The sequence below is a fragment of the Balaenoptera borealis genome (genome assembly GCF_965194805.1).
Source record: "Balaenoptera borealis genome assembly, chromosome: 10".
NCBI classification, from domain to species: Eukaryota; Metazoa; Chordata; class Mammalia; order Artiodactyla; family Balaenopteridae; genus Balaenoptera; species Balaenoptera borealis.
The window spans coordinates 55,772,394-55,794,113 of NC_138874.1; the positions used below are offsets into that span (position 1 = coordinate 55,772,394).

The 21,720-nt window shown below is 53.1% G+C and overlaps 1 protein-coding gene across 1 annotated transcript in view; it reads right to left on the reverse strand.

Moving 5' to 3' along the window:
- Positions 1–773: 773 nt before the first annotated feature.
- LRRC20 (leucine rich repeat containing 20) overlaps positions 774–21,720 on the reverse strand; it is a 62,725-nt gene continuing 41,778 nt past the window's right edge. The window contains exons 4-5 of the mRNA XM_082407328.1: positions 20,828–20,995; positions 774–3,354 (exon numbers count right to left, since the gene is read on the reverse strand). Of these exons, the coding sequence (XP_082263454.1) occupies positions 3,200–3,354; positions 20,828–20,995 (323 nt within the window). The 3' untranslated portion in view covers positions 774–3,199. The remainder of the gene's footprint in view (positions 3,355–20,827; positions 20,996–21,720) is intronic.

The window sequence follows — 21,720 nt, forward strand, 5'->3', positions numbered from 1 at the left end:
CAGGGACCTCCTAGTACAGCCCCTTCCCTTTACAGACAGCAATCGGGGTCCGGAGAGGGGAAAAGGATTTGCCCAACTCACAGAGCTCACTGCGGTTTTTCGATGGATTAAATGAGTTAATATCTGTAACGTGCTTAGACACTGCCTGGTATGCACTAAGCTCTATATGTGTTTGTTAAATAAAAATGATGGAGAGTCTAGCCTAAAACTCAAGGCAAACTCAGGCTGACCCCCCCAGATTTAGAAAACAAAAACTGACTTAAACCTTGAACCCAGAAGCAGTTTCTAACTTGCATCAGAACACGTGGAGGGCTTGTTAAAGCCGAGTGCTGGGCCCCACCTCCAGAGCATCTGATTCTGTAGATACGGGGGGTCGGGGGGAGCTATCTAACCCGCTCCCTGGATGCTGCTGCTGGTCCAGAGACGCCTCCTTCAGAACTTCGGACCCTGAGAAATCAATCGCTAAGGGTAGAATTTCTGGCATCAGTCAGGGAGAAATGGGGGCACAGCAGGTCCCTTCATCCTTCCGCAGGTACCGGGTCTCCCCCAGCTGATATTTAGCGCTCTGCAGCAGCACAGCGTCAGGGCAGGCGTCAACTCTGCCTGGCCGTGCCTCCGCCCACTGTGAATGTTCCAAGCTTCACCCCAGCCGAGCTGCTTTACCTCATGCTTCCAGCAAGAGGGGCAGCCCCTCCTCTTCGCTGGTGGTGGGATCAACGCTCTGGCCGCGAGAGGTGTGTGCCGTGAGAATAAATCAAACACCAAGAGGCAGATGAAACCAACGCGTTCTTTATTGCAGACTGAAACTAAGGGCTCATTCACACAGTGGGCTTTGATTTGGGGCCGTCTCTGACGCCCAAGCTTCCCCAGCAGGCAAGGGCAAGCTCTCCAAGCAGAGTAGAAAACAGCTTCCAGAAGCATCCCCTTCAAAGGGCTTGAGGCGAGGACCTGGGGAAGCAGCGGCTTAGCATGCAGAGGTTACCCGGAAAGGCAGGGCTCCAGAGGGCCGGGCAAACCCAGCCCTCCTCTCCTGGTGGCTTTGGGTCAGTCCCTTCACTGGGAGTGCCACACAGACTCTGAAAAGATCGAAGAGGCCCAAGGTCTCTGGGGACTGCTTTAGGGAGGGGGATGAGCACAGACTCGGACCCCTGACAGGGCAGGGGGAGAGCTGAGAACCTTCACCCTCCACTCTGAGGACATCCCGAGGGTCACCCCAGGCCTCTGCTTTTCAAACAGTAAAGTGCTCGTAGGAATCACCTGGGGATCTTTTGAAATGCAGGTTCTGATTCCGGAGGTCTGCGGTGGGGCCTGGGATTCTGCGTTTCTAACGAGCTCCCGTGGACGCCAATGCTGCTGGCCCACAGACCATACTTGAGTTGCAAAGTTCTAGCCATACAATGCCTTTGTGCATGTCGGAAAAGTACGCCCCTTCTTTGACAAGGAGAAACTCCACTCCGGGACACAGGCTGGGGGGTAGGGGGTACCAGGACAGCTTAGGCTGGACTGCAGACTCACTTGTCCCCAGCGTCCATGGCTGAACTCGGAAGCCCTAGAAGATCCCGTTTCAGCCTCCTCACCCTGAAAACCCTTTTTTCCAGAGCTTCACCAACCAGGCCTTGGGAGATGAGCAGAGTGAACATGAACACCGAGCGCTCAGTGACGGGCCAACAATGGCCCAACCTGTCAGCCTCTCGCCGAGAGACAGAAGGCCTGAGCGGGGGCGGGCCTCGGAGCTGGAGAGCGGGAACGGGACTGGGAGCGTTCTGATAAAGTGTTAGTGCTCTGAGCGGTGGTCTGAGCTCTGAACAGCCTAACCTTAGGAATGGAAGACTGGCCACTGGTCCACAAATGTAGGATCTGGGTAGCCTGGCTTGCTCCAAGCCCTGGGGCCTCAGGTGTCTCCCACAGACCAGGCAAGGTGGGCTCTGAGCCTGCTTGCTCCACAGATGAGAAGGTGGGAGGTAGATACCTGGGGATCAAGGGGTCAGAGGTTCTCCAAACCACAGGTGTTGTCAGGAAGCAAGAGCCCCAGGCTCTCTCCTGGTAGAGGGACCAGTTGCCCCTGTTTGCCGGGTGTCATCCCAGTGTTAGCACTGAAAGTCCCACGTCCCAGGAAACCCCTCAGTCCCGGGCAAACAGAGATGGTTGGTCACGCAATTACCTGGCCACACCCTAGACTCCAGGTTGAGGGCCTAGAGATGACTAGGTCATCAGGGCTCTGGGTGGTGGCCTGGGAGCTGGCTGGCCACGAACCCAATGGTCCACAGTGCCTTCTGCCCCGTGTGGACCGGTGACAAGGCAGCCAGACTCCTGCCAGAGGGAGACTGTTGAGGGTGGCACAGGTGCAAATGGCTTTGCTTCTCTCTGGGCCACCTCTCCTGCAGCAGAAGGGCTGATGCCAGGCACCCCCGCTCACTCCCAGGGGAGGGATGGGGCACTCCTGACTTCCTACCCCACCGATTTCTTAGGCATGAGGAAGGACAGAGCCTACTTGATTTGCTCTCCACTTGCCAGCCTGCTGGTTCTTGGGCTCCTATACAAACGTTCTCAATCCTGCTACAGTGTCAGGCCACACTGTCTCCACAGCTTTCCCATGACTCCTGGTTCAGGTTCCTGCCAATCCAGGGACCCACAGGGCTGAGCACGGGGCACTGTGGAAGGCCTCATCCTGGTCGGTTCTCAGGAATCAATAAATAGATGGAGATTGTCTTCTGTCCCTCTTATGGCAGCCACTGGCTTTCAGCACTAGAAACAAGGCCTCGAACACACAAGGGCCTGGAAAATGCTCAGCGATGCTCATCCGTGGGCCCAGAAGGTACCAATGATTTGAAGGTAACTTGGAGGCATGTGTTCCCCCAAAAGCCTTCTGGGAGCCCAAAGGAGGCAAAAGCCCCTGCCATTGCCCCTTTCCTCAAATTGTAAGGCTCAGAGGATCTGCCCAGGTTTGCACAGAAGCTGTGAGAGCCCAGAGTCTGGGCTCCAGCCCCGTCCTCGCCTCCTCCCTCCCGGCATTCCAGGGCCCACTACTGCTCTACGCTATCTATCCTGGACCGCCACACCCCTCCCGCCACACGCTATTCAGCCCGCCCGCCCCCAACCCCCCAAACTTGGCCTCCCATGGGCGCGTGGGACTCCCTCTCCTCAGGCCGCCAGGCCAGGTGGCCTCTGTCCCTTGCTGGGCGGGCATGAGGAGGGAAGCCTAGGGTGGGGAGGCCCGCGCATCCTCCGGAGACATGAGCATGTCGAATTTGATGAGCGGTGGGGCGATGACGCGCACCTCGGCATTCAGCGGGTTGAAGCGCAGGTTGACGCTGCGCAAGGCGGGCATGGCGGCCAGCTTCTCCACGGGCACGTCTGTCAGGGAGAGAGGGACAGATTAGGGGGCTGGAGCCAAGTGGGCAGAGAAGAAGGAGGATGCATCACCCGATGCACATGCGCTCAGTGCCCGGCACCCGGCCCTGTGTGAGGGGCCATTGGGGCCCACCAGGGCATTACTACCACATGCAGAAAAGCATCCTAAAAAATAAAGTTACTGTGCTCCGCAACAAGAGAAGCCACCGCAATGAGAAGCCCGCGCACTGCAAAGAAGAGTAGCCCCCGCTCACCGCAACTAGAGAAAGCCCGCGCGCAGCAAGGAAGACCCAACGCAGCCAAAAAAAAAAAAAAAAAAAAAGTTAAACACTGATTACCACTTATCCCAGCCATGCCACTTTTGAGTGGAACTCACAGAACTGCAAACAGGTATTCAGTATTCAAATACGTGCACACGTGTTTACAGCAGCACTATTCACAATAGCCAATGTCCACCAACGAATGGATAAACAAAAAGTGGTATAGCCAAACAATGGAATATTAGTCAGCCTGACACATGCTACAACATAGATGAACGTGGAAAACCTTATGCTGAATGAGAGAAGTCAGACACAAAAGGTCACAGAGTATATGATTCTATTCATATGAAGTGTCCAGAATAGGCAAAGCCATAGGGGTGGAAAGTAGATTAGTGGCTGCCAGAGGCTGGGGTGAGGGGACTGGAGAGTGACTGCTTAACGGGTGCAGGGTCTCCTTTGGGGTGATGAAAGTATTCTGGAACTAGAGTTGACAGGTGCAGAACATTGTGAATGCACTAAATGCCACTGAATTGTACACTTTTAAATGGTTAATTTTATCTCAATTAAAAAAAAAAAAAAGAGGACCAGAACAGGCAGCAGCTATACTAATACTTGATAACATTTATGGTTCCTCACACCTAATCTTTAGGATCACTCAGTCTCTGGTTCAAGTCCCAGGTCAACCACATAACAACTGTGTACCTAAAGCAAATTATTAAACTTCATATCATATATCTGGAAAAGACGAAAACTCTAATTTGAAAAGATACATGCACCGTAATGTTCACAGCAGCACTATTTACAATAGCCAAGACATGGAAGCAACCTAAGTGTCCATCAACAGATGAATGGATAAAGAAGATGTGGTACATATATACAATGGAATATTACTCAGCCATAAAAAAGAATGAAATAATGCCATTTGCAGCAACATGGATGGACCTAGAGATTATCATACCAAGTGAAGTAAGTTAGACAGAGAAAGACAAATACCATATGATATCAATTCTAAGTGGAATCTAAAATATGATACAGATGAACTTATTTACAAAACAGAAACAGGCTCACAGACATAGAAAACAAACTCATGGTTACCAAAGGGGAAAGGTGGGGTCGGGGAGGGACAAATTAGGAGTATGGGATTAACAGATACACACCACTATATATAAAATAGATAACAAGGATTTACTGTAGAGCACAGGGAACTATATTCAACCTATATGGGAAAGAATCTAATAACCTATATGGCAAAGAATCTGAAAAAAATATATATGTATAGCTGAATCACTTTGCTATACACCTACAACTAACACAATATTGTAAATCAACTATCCTTCAATTAAAAAAATAATAGGGGCTTCCCTGGTGGCGCAGTGGTTGAGAATCTGCCTGCCAATGCAGGGGACACGGGTTCGAGCCCTGGTCTGGGAAGATCCCACATGCCGCGGAGCAACTAGGCTTGTGAGCCACAACTACTGAGCCTGCGTGTCTGGAGCCTGTGACCCGCAACAAGAGAGGCCACGACAGTGAAAGGCCCGCGCACTGCGATGAAGAGTGGCCCCCGCTTGCCGCAACTAGAGAAAGCCCTCGCACAAAAACGAAGAACCAACATAGCCAAAAAATAAATAAATAAATAAATAAAAAATCCTTCCTTCAAAAAAAAAATAATAATAATAATAAAATAAACTTCACATCAGGGTAATAATAGTATATACCTCACAGGGTTGTTTAAGGATGAATGAGAGAATATCTGTGCAGTGATTCCTTGGAGATATTGCGGGTTTGGTTCCAGACCACAGCAATAAAGTGAATATCACAACAAAGCGAGTCACATGAATTTTTTTTGGTTTCCCAGTGCATATAAAAGTTATGTTACCCTACACTGTAGTCTATTAAGTATGCAATAGCATTACGTTTAAAAAAACAATGTACATACCTTAATTTTAAAATACTTTATTGCTAAGAAAATGTTCACCATCATGTGAGCCTTCAGCAAGTCACAGTCTTTTTGCAATAGTAACATCAAAGATCACTGATCACAGATCACGGGAGTTTGCCCTCCCTTAGCACCTTGGGGTGAGTGGCTCTGAGCTCCCTGGGGGCTGGCTCTGTTCGTTAGACCAAGGGTCCAGTGCTGGAGGCAGGGGCAACTCTTAACCTCCTGAGAGCAGAGTCTTTCTTTGTTCTTGAATCCCCAGGGCCAAACACTATATCTGGCACATAGACGTGGTGGGCACAAAAACACGTTCTGGGCAGCCGGCAGGGAGTTACTAGGGTGGGTCGTTGTCGGGAGCTGGGTCCCAAGCGAAACAGGCTATAGTGCGGCGAGTGGGGCTCTTGTTTGCCAGGCAGGAACCTGCATGATGGATGAGAGGACAGGAGCCGTGAAGGAGGCGATGGGGAGGGACCCAGAGCCCAAGGCAAACGTGGAGGCTCAGGTAGGGAAAGAAGCAGAGATAAGGTGTTTCTAGAATGCAAGGTTATGACCAGATGCTACTCCTGGGAGGGGAGGAAAAGCAAGATCAACCGCTCTCAGTTCCTGCTCACCTTCTGCTTCCTGTGGAGCTCATCCGCATGCTAATGTCACATTACACAGCTGCCAGCAGCCTGCTCCTCTATGCCCCTTACTGGGTGGGGCGGCTGCTGGAGTGGGGGCTGAAGGAAGGGGTTGCCTGGGGCATTTCTTGTCTTTATTCATGGAAAGTGGGCCCCCAATTTCCCTACCAGTTAATGGCTGGGAAGAGAAGGGCTAATGACTTGGAAGCTCCCCTTCTCCACATTAGCACATTAGCTTTGTAATGGCCAACAGCACAGCCAGCAGCCGGGCAGGCCGGACAGACACACCATCCCCTCTGCCCCTGATCGCCCAGATAAGAAAATCCTCTTGCCTTGGGCTCTTAAGAAGTCAGGTCATTTCACAGGGTATTATACCCCCATGTGACACAGGAGGAAATCAAAGCCCAGGGAGGTTAACACTTTGTTAAAATGGGCCCAAGGGACTTCCCTGGCAGTCCAGTGGTTAAGACTCCACACTTCCGATGCAGGGGACGCAGGTTCCATCCCTGGTCGGGGAACTAAGATCCCACATCCGCGGGGCACAGCCAATTGAAAAAAAAAAAGGGCCCAAGAAAGGAGGCTGCTTCTAGGAACTGATATTTGAGGGCCTGTGCTAGGTGGTTCTTCATAATGACCCATTTGGCAGATAAGGAAACTGGGCCTCGGATTCTCCAGGCTGACAATGATCCTCTAACTCTGCTCCAGCTCCCCTGGATTTTTCAACTAGGCCTGACTTTTGTGTTTCAGTGTTCATCTCTCATTGTCCAATTTTAGCAAGAATTCTGCTAAGTTGGTTTAGCCAGAATCCTCCACCCTTGATACCTAATCAGGTTCCTCACCGTCCACTATCCCCTAGGTGATGTCAGATCACCCTGGCCTGCCTTCAAGCAAGAACTAGGGGTTGCTAAGGACTTTCTCTCTCTGGACTCCGTGACTCCTCCACCCCTCAGCCAGGGAGGCCTGCGGGCTGCAGAGGGGCCGGTGCTCCTGAGATGGGGAGGAGGGTCTCCCTGTGATGCCCCTGCCGAGGTTTGCTGGGCGTGGCGTGAAGACCAGCTGCAGCCCAGGCTTGGAGCAAATCCCCGTGACTCCAGGCCTAGAGACAGCAGCGCTGCCTGAGTTCTCAGCCTGTCTTTTCCAAGTACCACTCACTGAGCTGGCCTCTTCAGGGTCTGCAGCGTTCCCCAAACCACTCTGCTGAAGGACAGTGATGGCGGGGATTAAGTGTATCTCTTTCCCCTGATTTAACCGCTAAAGTTGCTTGAGCAGCTTAGAGGAAGGAGCAATGGGGCCATCAGACTGCGTCAAAGCTGGCAGAATCAACAAACTGGAGCAGCCAAGCTAGCAAGCAACAAGCCCAAGAGGCCAATGGGGAGTTTCTGGATAAAGCTTAAAAGAGAACATTTACGCTCAGAGCATTCTGACAAGAGCAGGAGATGGCTGGAGGGTGGAGAGGAGGATGTGAAATGATCTGCGTTGTGTGGGTGGGGAAACTGAAGCTTGAAGAGGTTACATAAGCTTCCTAGGGCTACAAGACACATTGGCGTCATGGTGGTAATGGAAGCCAGGTCCCTGGGCTTTGGCACACCTGGAGAGGAAGAGGAGCCCAGCTCTGCCCTCTCCCCTGGGCCACGCCTTCATCCCCATTCGCCCATGTCCTGTGGATCCTCATATTCCAGCTCAAAGGCCCCCTCCTCTGTCACTCCCTCTGGTCCGCATCCAAAGTCCCATAACCCTTTATACAAGACTCATATCACGCATCACACTCTGGGACTATGTTCACCCTAGAAGTGCAGTACCTGGCACAGTGCTCACAGGTGCTCAATAGCTATTTGTTGGATGAATGAGTGAACGAACAAATGAATGAATATTTTACCTCCTGAACTAGATCGTAAGTTCCTTCAGGCTCAGAACCACCCTGGGCTGGGCACACAGTGGACCCACCACCAACACCACTTGATTAAGCAACTCTGACCTCAATACATTCAAGAGTTGGGGCCCTTCCCCTGACCTGACCCATTCTGGGCACCTTTGCCAGTCAGGGCCAGGCCTCTGTGGGCCAAGGCTGTGATAGGTTACTGGCCCTTTAGTGCAATAATCCAATTTAGAAAATGAGAAAATATTGACGAGCAGAAATAAAATCACCCACGTCTCACCACGCAGAACCAATCACTGTTAATGTGAGGTACATGGCCTTACCAACTTTTAAACATGCGTGTGCGTGTGTGTGTGTGTGCGTGCATACACAACTATGTTTCAAAAATGGCCTCCTAGATACTATGCCATAACATGCTTTTCTTGACGACACATTGGGAACATCTTTTCAGGTTACAAGTCTGTGACATTATTATGGCCACGTGGTAGTCCATGGAATGGCGGGATCACACTTTGGCTCGTGTTTCTACTGTTAGACATTTAGTTTGTTTCCAGCTTTCACTATTACAGACAATGAGAGATGGATCCAACCCTCTTCCCACCGAAGACAGCCCTCCCAGACTCCTGCCTATGTCTGTGGAAGCTTAAAATAATCAATAAAAGCAGAATCAGAGTGGGAAGTATTTAGAGAAAATTACTTCTCCAAGGTCAGCTTGACCTCCCTTCACTAATCATTGGCACTATTGACTGGAAAACTTGTTTCATGCCAGTGGGACAAGCTAGAGGCAAGATGATAAAAATGATCGCTTCAGAGCACGATTCATCATACGCGTGGTACCCATGGTCTGAAAGGAGGCTGAGAGGAGGAGGGGTCTGGGCCCAGGGAAGTGGTAAGGGGTACTGAGTGAGCTTCCCAGCACAGAGGTAACCCAGCAGAGACCAGTGACTTCTGATTCCTGCTTTGGGTGGAGCTGAGTCCCATGACATCTAAGGTCCCATCTGGAATTGGGATGAGAGGCTCCCCAACCTGGTGGCCTAGGGCCCCAGTTCCCCGGCTTCCTTGGCAGCTTAGAAACAAATCATGGTGCCCTGTTGGCCGCCCAGGCTGGTGCAACACAACAGTTTACACAAGGTTGGCTGTCTCACTTCTGATCCAGGTGGTCTCCTTCCAGCCAGAATGCCGGATTTTTCAGGATTTTTCAGCTTCTCTGCCTCCAATCCCCAAAGGATCCCGACCAGTGAGCGTGGAGCCTGAGGCCTCCTTACAATGGGACCTGGGGTGCTGGGTACAGATGCAGAGGCAGCGCCCCAGCCCTAGTGCCTCAGGCCTGTGGGCAGCACGTGGGAGGCTGCCTTAGCCTCCCCAGGGGGCTGTGGGCACATTCGTGCTCGAGAATTCAGGCTGGCCTGACATCAGCCTTGACACAGCTCTTGGTGCCTGGTGCCTCAACAGCGAAGATCAAGGATGCTGAGCTGAGCTGAGCTTCATGCCCCACTCGAAATGCCACAAGACACAAGCAGGCAAACTATGGTAACCTGGCGGGACAGAGAATTGTGCCTGTAACAAGGAGGCTCCCAGGCCACACTCACGGCTGGGTCTGTCCCTTCAGAAGCCCGGGGGTGGGGGCAGTGACCGAGCTCCCCCACTGCACAGAGCCCTGGCCCGAGCCCTGGTTGTCAGGGGGATGTACGCAGGAAGAAAGCAGCAGCAGCCCTTGCGCTCAGGAAGCACAGAGAACACTGCATGCCCTTGACAGTCCTGCAGGCTGAGTCCCTCAAGGAAGGCTGTTTGGCTCGGGGAGTTCTAAGTCCTCTGGTGAAAGGGAGGCCAGCTGGGGGAGTGGATGGGGCAGAGACCCAGGCCCTGACCTCGGATCTGCCACTTGGAGTCGTGCAACCTCAGGCAGGCCCCTAACCCCGCTGAACCTCCACCTCCCATCTTTAAACGGTCCTCTGCTTCATGGGGCCACGGGGGCTGGCAGAAGGGACCATGCGGCGCTCCCCAAGGAGGTGCAGAGAGTGTGGCGGGCACCCCGTCAAGAGGATGGGGAGCACAGAGTGTTTTAGGGAATACATTAATGAACCTTAAGTGCAGGCTGTGGGGAAAGAAAAACAAAGGGGGAGAAAAGCCCCCACTGTGATTTCCTCCTCCTCTGCACCTCAGACTGGCCAACAAGGTGGGCCCATGGGCTCCCAGTGTGGCCACCTGCCAGCACCGCCACCTCCTGCACACTCCCCCGCCCGGATCCGACGTGCAGTCAAAGCCGGGTCAGAACACGGTCCCCTTACTGGCTGCTCTGGAGACAGCCAAGTAAGTAACTCGGATTGCCTGGCCCAAGCCTGGCATTTGTCTACCCAGTCAGATTCCCCATTTTGCTCCCCTGTGCCCACCGCCCCTCCCCCCTTAGGTCCCCCCTCCCCTGCTGCTCTGCTCCTCCAGCTGCTTCAGTTAGATACTCCGGGAGGGCCTCGGGAAAGAAGGGCAGTTTTGCCATGGCCTCCCATGAAGTGTCTGCCGGTCCCTCCCTCACAGCTGGAGGTATGTGTGTCTATAACACTCACACGGAAGACTAGAGCTGCCTCATCTGCTGTGTGTACAGCAAGAGTCTGGAAGTGAGGGGTGAAGGACGCGTGGGATGGAAAAGTAATCGCCTCCGCTACAGGCTCTTCTCCTGGGTGGGGCGGACACGTGAATAGTTCCTTTGTAAATCTTCTCCATGCTTGGAACCTAAGGTCGCTGCCACCAACTTTACAACTCTTTCTACTCAGGCTTAAGATCATTGTCAGAGAAATAAGACCTCCGTTATAATTGGAAAAATAAGAAGAAAAGCTCCTAAGATAAGCACCAGATGGGAGTGAATTAGGTAGGGCCTCACCAGGGAAACCAGCTTCTGAGAAACAAAATGAGTGGAAGGTGGTGGTGGAGGGGAAGTGGTTGGAGTGGTCAGCACACCGGCAAGGAAGTGGTGTGCTGGCTAATGTTTAACAATCCACTTCCTGGAAGGAAACATCCCTGATTTGTGGCATTTGCCGATTTTTTGTGGTGTAAATATTCCTACCATGGCCAATTTCAAGCTACCAGGGTGAGGTCACTGAACTTGAGCAAGCACCTCCAGTAATGGTGAGCCAAGTCAAGTAGTCCGCCCAGGCAGGACCACAGGCTCCTGAGCACAAGCTGTCAGAGCTCAGGCCAACTCCTGTCCACCTACACTAGGATTCTTTGGAATAAACTTGAACTTTGGGAACTGGCCCACTGTTTTGCTGTCTGCATGTTCTCAGTTGCCTCTGGCTCATTGATAAAGTTCCTTCTGAAAATGCCAGGTGAGCGGGCTGTGCTACAGGGAAATCACAAGTGGGAGGTTTGTGGGCACTGTGGCAGCAGAGCCACCGTGCCCAGGGTCCAGGGGTCAGTAGGGTCCGTGGGAAAGAGGAACCCTGAGCAAAGAGGCAAGTCCACAGAGCTCACCTCTGCCACCCTCCCAGCCAACCATCAGCTCTCACGGCTGGGCTGACTGCTCTTCTCATCCTGATGTAGCTACACACGTACACACACGCAACAGACACTGAGAGAAGGATGAAAGAGGCTACAGCTTCTTCAGGGATGGAATGTGCTTGTTGATGGAAGGTTCTGGTTTAGCTCCATGGTTCTATCTTGCCTGCACATTGGAATCATCCGGGGAGCTTTAAAAAATCTTCAAGCCCCAAACCCACCATCAGAGATTCTGACTTAATTGGCATGGGGTATGGCCTGGACACAGGTGTTTTTAAAATCTCCCGGATGATCTGAATGCACAGCTAGTTTGAGTACCACTGGTCTTCCCAGTGAGGCTTAATGAGAGAATCTGGTGAAAACACTCATATAGCATTTCCATCCTAGGATGTTGCCCACCTGCTTCACTGTGTGGGGCAGAGCTGTCAAGAGCTAGGCTGATTGCCTGCATTCGTGGCATAGGGAATCCTGCCTCATCACCTTACACTGTTCTCTCCACCCCAAGGAAGTTTCCCTCCAACCAAAGTTACGTGCTCCAGCCATAACTTTCCTGTGGCTTTCAATCTCCCTCCAGCTATATGCAAAAATTGTCTCTCCTTATGCAAAGCACTGTCCTCAGTAGCTGGGGTTCTGGAGCAAGACTGCCTGGGTTGGAACCCTGGTTTTGTCCAGGCAGCATGACCTTGCCCAAGTTACTTAACTTCCCTGAGCCTCAGTTTCCTCACCTGCGGAGAATAATAGTGCCTGCCTCATAAGGTTGTCGTGAGCGTTAAATAAGAGCACACTTGAAAATGGTTAGAGAAGATCCAGATATGAAATAAATGGCCACTAAGTATCAGCTAGTGTAACTGACCATGACATGAGCCCCGTGAGAACAGGGAGCGGGCTTTGTCCATCTCCATCTCCAGCACAGCGCCTAGCGCACAGCAAGCTGCTCAATCAAAAAACGACAACTGTCGAATGAACATTTCCCAAATGCCTAAATCCGTGTTCGTGACCCTGCGAGCCTCTCACTTCCTGAATAAGGCCCTTGCAAGGCTGAGCTTTGAGAGTCAGAGCATCTGGGCTGCTCTCCAGCACTCTGGACAGAGACAGGGACAGACAGTCCCTTAGACTGGCTTGTCTAAGGGAGCAAGAAAGTATTTTGTTTTAAGCAAATGTCAAAGAACTTTTCCTGCTGTTCACCTGTGTGCTACTAGCAGAGTGCTACCAGCACCCTGGAGAACTGGAGGTTCTGTGGGTAATCAAGGTTTTACCACTCAGTGGCTGGCACAGAGAATGCCATTTGGACAGAGACCAAGCGTGTGAAATGTCTTCTGCCCAGAGACCCGGCTTGCTACTTCCCTTCTGGCAGACGCATGTGGGCAGGAGCTGCAACAGGAGCTTCCCTCCCCTCCATGTCTGGGGACCATGTCTAATTTGCACTAATTGCTGTTGAAGACTATTTGCTCACTCCTAACCTCTCCCTCAAGTGGCTCCACAGCCAGCAAGCGCTCCTACACTGTGTCTAGTGATGGCTTCACGATCAATGCCTGTACCGACTGCTCACTACCCGTGGGTACGGGGCAGCACTCTGCTGGTGCTGGACAAGGGCGTTCTGGGCAGATGGCATGAGTCTGCTGTGCCAAGCAGGCAGCTGCCACCTTGGAGGGTGAATCACCTTCCCCTGGGCACTGTGACATTCAGCGCTTGGAGGGCAGGGAAAGGCTCAGACTGTCGCCAGCTGGCTGTGCTCGGGACGGGGTGGTGGTGGTGGTGGAGGTAATTCAAACCCAATGTCCAGGGATCCATCCATTTCCCCCCAGATGGGCTTGGAGCCCAAGATGGGCAGGAAGAATGTGTCAGGGGTTTGACATTGTCTTCCCAGACCTTCTCTGCTTTGACCTGTCTTAGGGGCTAACAGCCTTCTCTGGCAGGCAGGGAGCTACAGGAATTGTGCTTGCCAATCAGCCCCTTGTAAATACCAGCTAAAAGGCCGCTCACAGGGAGAGCTCCTTTCTCTGCAACCGCAGGGCTCCTGCCAGGGCTGAGCGAGGCCAGTGTAAGAAAACTCTGCCCTTGTGACCTGGCCAGTAGCTTACCGGTGCTACCAGACGTGTGGCACCCAACCTGCTGCCCCAGGCGCCATCCACACCCTCCTCTCCCGTCACATGAAGACATGGCAGGCTCCGGAACACCAAAGACACGTGGGCCCAGGCGTGCCAAAGACCTGGGTTCAAATCCTGCCTCCACCAGGCCCCTGTGCCGTCTGCTTAATCTCTCTGAGCCTCTCCCTTAGCCGTCAAGTGGAGGTAACGCCCCCTATCCAGAAGAGAGGCCTGAGCAGATTAAATGAGACGATTACAGAGGAGCAGTGTCAAGCAGCCACAGCTGTTTGGTTTTGAAGTCTGTGTGATTTTATCTTTTCAGATCAAACAGAGCATTATTTCTACTTCTGCTTTCCTAGGGTTTCCTCTGTTTAAAAACTATTTTCTGGGCTCCAGTGAAAGAACTCTCCTCCTGTCCCCCCCCCAGAGGCACAGAGGGGGTGTGATGCGGAACAATAGGACCAAGTCCCGCTCACTCCCGCTCCCCGGGAAGCCCTCCCCAGCCCAGCTTCCTCGTGTACCACTCACTCAGTACTTGGTACTCAGTGCTTGTGGCTCATGCCCCCAGCCACAGGAGAGTTCCAACAGCAAAGACAGCCAGCAGAACCTCTCACTAAGGGGCAGCTTGGTAGAGCCCCAAAGTGAAATAAAGCCACATCTCTCTGCCCCTGTGATGCTGATCGATTTAGTCTGTGAAACAGGGTGGCACAGTGATGTCAATGTCAGGGAAGGGCGATCCTGAGGTCCTAGTGGGCATTTGTGCCCCAGGCTAAGGGAGGATATCCTGGAGAATCTCTTCTATTGATGGAGACCAGAGTGAAGCTGTGGCTCCCTGGAGGGATCTGCCCCTCCCCCGCCTGCCCAGAGAAGGGAGAAGTTGCTGTGATACAGGGCCTGGGCCCCCAGTGATACACTGGGCTGTGGCAGGGGTGCAGGTGCCCCCTTGGGCCAGGTGTGCTCCCTCTAAGTCTCCACAGTGCCCCCAAACCATCCTTGTAGCCCAGGGGACAAGGGTCCTGTACTTTGTGGAAACCTTGGGTACCCTGAGGAATTTGTGAGGCTTAAAGGAGCAGTTGTGCTTGGGAGGACGGTGCGGCCATTAGCACAGTCAGCTGCCCGGAGGTGGCACCTGGTGCTTTAGGAAAAGGCCCTGCGCTTCTCAGGCCCTGCTGTGCATAGAAAGCACTTGGGGGTCTTGCTCAGGTACAGGTTCTGATTTTCAGGAGGTTGGAGGTGGAGCCTGAGGTTCTGAATTTCTAACAGGTTCCCAGGTGATGCCCGCACTATTGCTGGTCTGTGGATGACACTTTGAGAAGCCAGAGCCTCGACAGGGGTTCTCGAACTTCAGCATGCGTCCGCATCACCTGGGGGGGAACTTATTAAAACTAACTGCTAGGGAATTCCCTGGTGGCCCAGTGGTTAGGACTCGGCGCTTTCACTGCCGTGGCCCGGGTTCAGTCCCTGGTCCGGAACTGAGATCCCATAAGCCAAGTGGCACAGCCGAAAAAAAAAAAACAAAAACAAACAGATGCTCAAATTGCTGTCTGCCCCCACTCCCCCAGTTTCTGATTGAGGAGGTCTGGGGAGGGGCCTAAGAATATGTATTTCTAACAAGTTCTCAGATGCTGCTGCTGGTCCTGGGACCCCCCCCACTCTGAGAACTATTGGCCTTGACAGTAAGAAGTGAAACTGTGTGAACACAGAATTAAGTAAATGCAGCCCAAAGCATCCCTACGTGATACAGGTACAGATGTCCCCCGCTATCTGAAAGTAGAGCATTCCTATAAAAGCTTTCGTAAGCAGAAATGGCATAAAGTGAAGAAGCAGTTACCTTAGGACACATCTTATTAACGGACAAAGAAAATAAACTGAGATAAAGCACATGGCGGCTTGATGCTGAGATGTGGTTCTGGGGAAGGAGCTTGGCAGGGCCACTCTCTCTGCTCGGGGCACAAACTTCCTCTGTTAACACTCGCTGCAAAATAAACGCTGAATGCGATTTGCGCTTTTCCTATTTTTTCATAAAAGTGAAAATCCTCTTCGGATTTCCTTGATTAGCGAAAACAGGTACCAGTGCAGGTCTTTCGTAAAAGTGAAGTGGTGTAAAGCAAACTTTCGAAAAGCAGGGGATACCTGTACTTTTCCTTTTAAGAGTGCTATTGCTCTATTTGTTAAATTCTTAACAAGCTTTTGTTTCCCTATGATCTCTCGCTCTTTCTGGAACAGTGGTTGCACGGGGTAAAACACCCAGCGAATTGAGGGTGACGGAAAGTTAAATTCTAGCTTAACCAAAACGGTCTCCTGCTTAAGCAAAATGAAGTCTCCGAAATATCAGTACTCGGTCTCCCCTTCACCCCACGTGTTCCAGGAACGTGTTGAACTGCTCTGCAGCATCGAGTAATCGTTAAGGTCTTAGGAGTGAACGCTGCTCCCGCACCCACCTTCAAGGCCTGTGTGATGGCTGCTGGGGTAAAGAACTGACTCCCTGGTTTTAACAGGATGGGTGACCCATCTTCTGCCCACGTCACCGCTCACAGACTAAATGCTTCTACCTCCTGCAAAGCCTTTCCAGGGCTCTCTGGGGACCCCACCTCTCAAGGACACGTGGACAGCCACCCTCTGCCTGGGAGCCTTCCCTTGGCTCCTCAGCACTTCTGACCTTGTCTTACCTTGTAGCTTACTCTCCGCTCCCACTCAGACTTTCCCTACAGCCTGTAAGCAGCTTTAAGGTCAGGGCCTGCATCTCATTCATCTCTGTCGCCCCTATTTCTGCAGAGACTCTCTCTCCCCAAGCAGTCTTGTTCATACACACTCAGAAGCTTCCGTATACCAGAGGCTCCTTCTGGTTTGGAAAATATAAGGACCATCCCATATCCCAGAAACTTGTAAGTCACTGTTGTCAGAATAAATACTCTAAGCTACAAACCCTTTTCTCCCTCTCGGAAGTGCCTGGCAGGTTTGTCCCCAGGGACCCAGGAAGCCTCCCATCTGGATGGGGGCACTTGCTATGTGTGTGCCAGGGCCCAGCTTGTGGGGGGGTGGGTGGTGGAGGAGAGGCCTGTGACCTGCACCACTTCCTGTTCATCTGTACCAGGCCCAGACCTACAGACTCAGGGGGTTAGGACAAAGGCAGAGAAAATGGTTAAGACATGAGGCAGGACTTCTGGACTGAGAGCTTGGCCGTGCAGGGTGGCTGAGGTGGGATGGGGTGGAGATAAAGAGTCAGACGGCATTGAACCTGTCATCTACCTGGCTCCACACTCGGGTGAGAGGAGAGCTCATCCCCTTAGCCGAGGCATCACTGCCCATCCTCACGACACCCTCACCATCCAGTCACCCTGAGGATGCAGTGGTGGCGACCACGATGGACAGAGACGCGGGTGGAGATGAGAGGCGGGAAGAGTGCGGCGTAGTTGAGGGGTGAGAGCTGAAGGACAGGGAGCTGGCTGGCTGAGCACAGACCCCAAGTCTCTGTGGGAAAACTCATGGAAGCGGCTTTCAATATTTTTTCATCATGACTCACTGTAAGAAATTCATTTTAGGAATTCCCTGGAGGTCCAGTGGTTAGGACTCTGCGCTTTCACTGCCGAGGGTGTGGGTTTGATCCCTGATCAGGGAACTAAGATCCCGCAAGCTGCGTGGTGAGGCCAAAAAAAAAAAAAAGAAAAAAAAAAACATTTTACAGCATGACCCAGTACCTATATCTGTGCGGGTACATAGCAAAACTAAAATAAAAAGTCGCAAAGCAGTATGTACCATGCTACAGGTGATGTACTCCAGCACACGCTGGTTTCACAACTTATTAGTGGGTCATAGCTGGCAACTCGAAACAACCTGCCCTATTATGTGTCAGTCATTTCGGAGGGCCTTGGAGCCTTTGGAATTCCCGCTCTGTACTGCGCTCCCGACCAACTGCGCGCCCGCTGTATGCAGACGCCACGCTCATGCTGGGTGGGGGTGGGGAGCAGATGGCTCCAGAGGTGAGAGCACAGGGAGGCCACATCACACACACGGGCTGGAGGACTGTCCGTACACGGCGGCAGCCACGAGGCCGCCACGTGCTAACCCAGATCCTCGACCTGAGGGCATTCAGCTACTGGTGAGCACCAAGGATGGGCACCCTCCCAACCCTGCCCACCGGCGGTTGGACCAGAAAACAGAGGGCAGTGTCCCTGCCTCTCCCAGCCTGCATACCCTGATGAGGTCCTGTGCCTTCTCCCCTCCATGGACCGGAGCCCTCTCTCCTCTCCCTGCATCGTGGTCCAGAGAGTGGAGGAAGACTGGGCAGCGGCACTGTTCAGAAACAAGATGCTGCTGCCGCCCTCGGCAACTTCCAGGCCTTCCTGAGGCCAGGCTGGAGGCATCTTTTGAGCAGGTCCCTTCAGAGGCTCCTTCGGATGCACCTGGGGGCTTGCTTCAGAGCTGCTTGTTCTCTACTTACTGAACTAAAGCTTTAAGGCAACTCATGCATCTCCAATTTATTTCTTTAAAAAACGATTTTTAAAAAATTTTCCAATCCTCTCTGAGGGCTCTAAAGGGGAAAAATAAGCCACTCTTAAGGCATCCTAAGCTCCAACTACAATTATCCCAATGAGCTCCTGCAGGAGATCGGCTACAACTGGTGAAGAGTGCAAAGCTATTTCCATAATGAAGGACTTTTCAGCCCTCACCTTCTTCACTGTGACTACGGCTCCCTTCCCTCCAATTGGGCTGCGAAGGCTGTGGCCCGGCCTTCCACTGGTTTGGGAGTTAGAAAGCCATCCAAGTAACTAGGATGGACGGGAGACAGGTAGAAAATAAAAGTGAGGACCCTCCTGCAAGGGAACAATAGCTGCCGCCGTGTGCCCCTCTTTCCACCTGGCTGGGGGAGAGCACCCAGGCATCCTTCAATGGAGCAGGCCCTGGGGTCAGCCAAGCACCTCGAGGAGCCGCTGGACACTTGGGGAAAACTAGAAGGCAGGGGCAGTCCCCGACATCTCCATGTCCCCCAGGCCTAGCCCAGGCTTGGCAGCAGGGGGCTCTGTCACAGACTGAACTGACTGAGACACACAGCCCAGTGGCTGATGTCTCTTTTACCTGGCCAGGTGTGCAACAGACACTTGACCATGAAGGCTGGGGGAATGTCTTAGTGCCTCAGTCTTTACATCTGTCAAATGGGATGATCACCCTGTTGCCTTGGGCCTGCACACGAGCACTCTTGGTAAGCTGTAAGATGCTTCCATGTGTAGAGTTATTACTGTCACTCTGCAGAAAGGTAGAGATACGTGTACAAAAGAAGAAGTCAAAACAGCCGATCTCTGCTCTGGGAGCTGTTGCTGCTAAGGAGTGTTGTCAGCCTTGTGGGAGGGGAAAGATGAGGGAATCTGTGCCACCCTGTACTTCCCACTTTGGGGAGAGTCACCTCTTGTACTGCAGCCAGCATAGACCACTCACCCAGTTCCCCGGCTGGGGGTGCGGGGAAGCCACCTTCTGGGGTGGGGGGTTGGGGAGGGTGGGGAGAACCTCCATTTGAAAGCTGAGAAGAGCTGAAGCTCAGAGAAGGGGATGTGAGTCTTTCAAAGCTGCAGTTAGGAAGTGGGGAAGCCAATGGCCAATACTTGTCCTGACCTGCCTGCCTGCAGCTACCCACCCAGCTCTGGTCTTGGTATCAGCCTGAAGTAGCCCCTGCTTGGTTACTGCCCCATTTAGATAAGCAGCAGAAGGAGGTGGAGGCATCAGGAATGGCCTCAAAGAACAAGAGACGGAGGAGGAAGGGCCCAGCAAGGAGAGCCTGGCTGCGAATGAAGAGCTCAGGGCGAGACCCCGGGTGGTCAGGACAGCACAGGAGGAAGAACTGCGCAGTGAAAAGGCACTTCTGGGCATGCTCCTTCCGCTTAAAGACAGAACAAGGGCCCAGGTGACCAGGCGGGCCAACGCAGGGGCCAGCCACTCAGTGATCCTGGTCTTGGGAGGCAAGACTGACCCAGAGCCCACCCCCAGGGCCTTCCCAGAGGCCAGGCAAGGGAACCCCACTCCAGGCACAGGGCTGAGTTTTAGAATCATGTATTCTTATCCTGGCACTTCTGTGGTCTCACTGTGCCACCCGATGCTCTCTCATAACCTCCCTGAGCCTCAGTTTACTCATCTCTAAAAGGATGGACCCAGAAGTTCAGAGCTTAGCTGGTCCCACCTCCCACTCAGCCAGGCCCAGGGCCCTGCAGGCAGCAGCCCCGATAGAAGGGACGCTCGCCGGCGCACAAGGCAGGCTGCTCTTCATCAAGCAGCTCCAAACCACTAGAGACCTCTTCCTTTTAATCAAATGGCATAATGGCTGTGAAAGAGCTTACGAAAATAAAAGCATAATTGAAGGGGGTTATTATTAACCATCAACATTAGAGGCAACGTGAGAGAGGACGAAATGGGGCTGGAGATGGGCTTCCGGAGCCCCCCAAGGCAGCTGCAGAAGGAGCCGAGGAGGAGGAGCGCAAAAGGAACCCTGTGAGTGCCGGGCTCTCTCTGGGGAGGTCAGACAGCAGTTGCAGAGGTGCTCAGGTCCTGATGAGACCGACAGGCGTGTAACTGCTACAAAAGGAAGAAAGGAACCCCTCCTCCACCTCAGAGGAACCCAGCTCCCTGGGATCTGCTGTTTGCAGGAGGCACGTCTCCAACCCAGACGGGAAGACCCTCTGGGTTCCCTGGGGGGAGCATATCTGTACTGGAAGGCACAGAGACACTGTTCTGAACACCTTTGCCTAGTGGCTCCTGCTTAATAATGGCAAAGAGCTCACTGTGACGCCAGGGAGGGAGAGTCGGGAACTCTGCCAGGAGTCAATGCATAGAGGGTCCCAGCTGAAGGGTCGCAGAGGCAGCTGAGGCCGGCAGATGGCGACGCGAGAGGGAGAGCCTGTGGCACAAGGTGGCCCAGCCAGTTCAGGGCTCGCTGTGGGGAAAGCCAAGACCTCCTACCTGCCAGGTGAAAGCAAGTGTCTGACCTGGCCCCCGGCAGGTGGCAGGGCCTCGTAATGGTTACCATCCTAGGCTCAGTGCCCTGTACTCGGGAATCTCAGACCAGAAAGCACAACCTTGCGCTCTTGTCTATGAAACTCTGAGTCCAGAGGCCCACGCCTTGTGCCCTGTGAGGCCCTGTGAACCTCACTCAGGAAAGGGAGCTCAGGGGAGGCTCTGCAGATACAGGGAGGTGAGGGGCCTGGTGGGCTGGGTCCACTCACCCACGATCTCGTTCTCCTCCAGATTGATGGTCTCCAGCGCAGGCAGGGTGGTGAGCTGCTCAGGGAAGTCGTGGAACTGGTTCCGGGACAGGTCGATGGCCTTGAGGTGCCGTAGGGTGCTGACCTCGTTGGGGAGGTCCTGCAGGAAGTTCCCTTCCAGGTGGAGCTCTGCCAGGTGGGGAGGAAGAGTAAGGAGAGGGGGAAGGGGAGCAACCCAGAGACCACAGTGACTGCTGGCCTCCTGGGCCAGGAAGGCGGCAAGGAAGGAAGCCCCCCAAGGGGCGAACTCCATATTAATGCAACAGGAGGGGTAACCCCTACCACTGCCACCCATCATTCCAGCTGGGCTCCCTGCTGTTGGCTTTCGAATGGAAGGCTCTGCCCAGCAGAGGTCTCTCACCCCTGCTCAGGGTGGCACATCTGGGGTCATTCCTAAGGCTGGTTTAGGGACCATCACATCCTTGAACTGAGGCATCCAGAATGACCAGAGAGGCTTTCCTTACTGCAGCTCAATCAGGCTTGCCTCTCGATTTTGTTCCCCCCAAACACATCCTTAGGACAGAAGCGGTCCCTCTGACCTGGACCACTCTGGCAGCCTCCTCCCTGGCTTCCTGCCTCCAGCCCCTCTCCAATCAACGCTGCACAGTGGGACCTATTTAACCTCATGAGCGCAGCCCTGAGCTCACAAACCTTCAGTGGCTCCCCAAGGCCTCCTCCCTAGGCAATCAAGGCCCTTTGTGATCAGGCGCCTGCAGCTCTCTGCTCCTGCAGGTCCAGCACTCACACCTGGGTCTGTGCCCTGGCTGCCCTGGAACGTCCTCTGGGATGATCTCGAGCAAAGAGACACATCACAGGAGAAGTCACACAACATCATCTTGCTGGACTCCTGCATG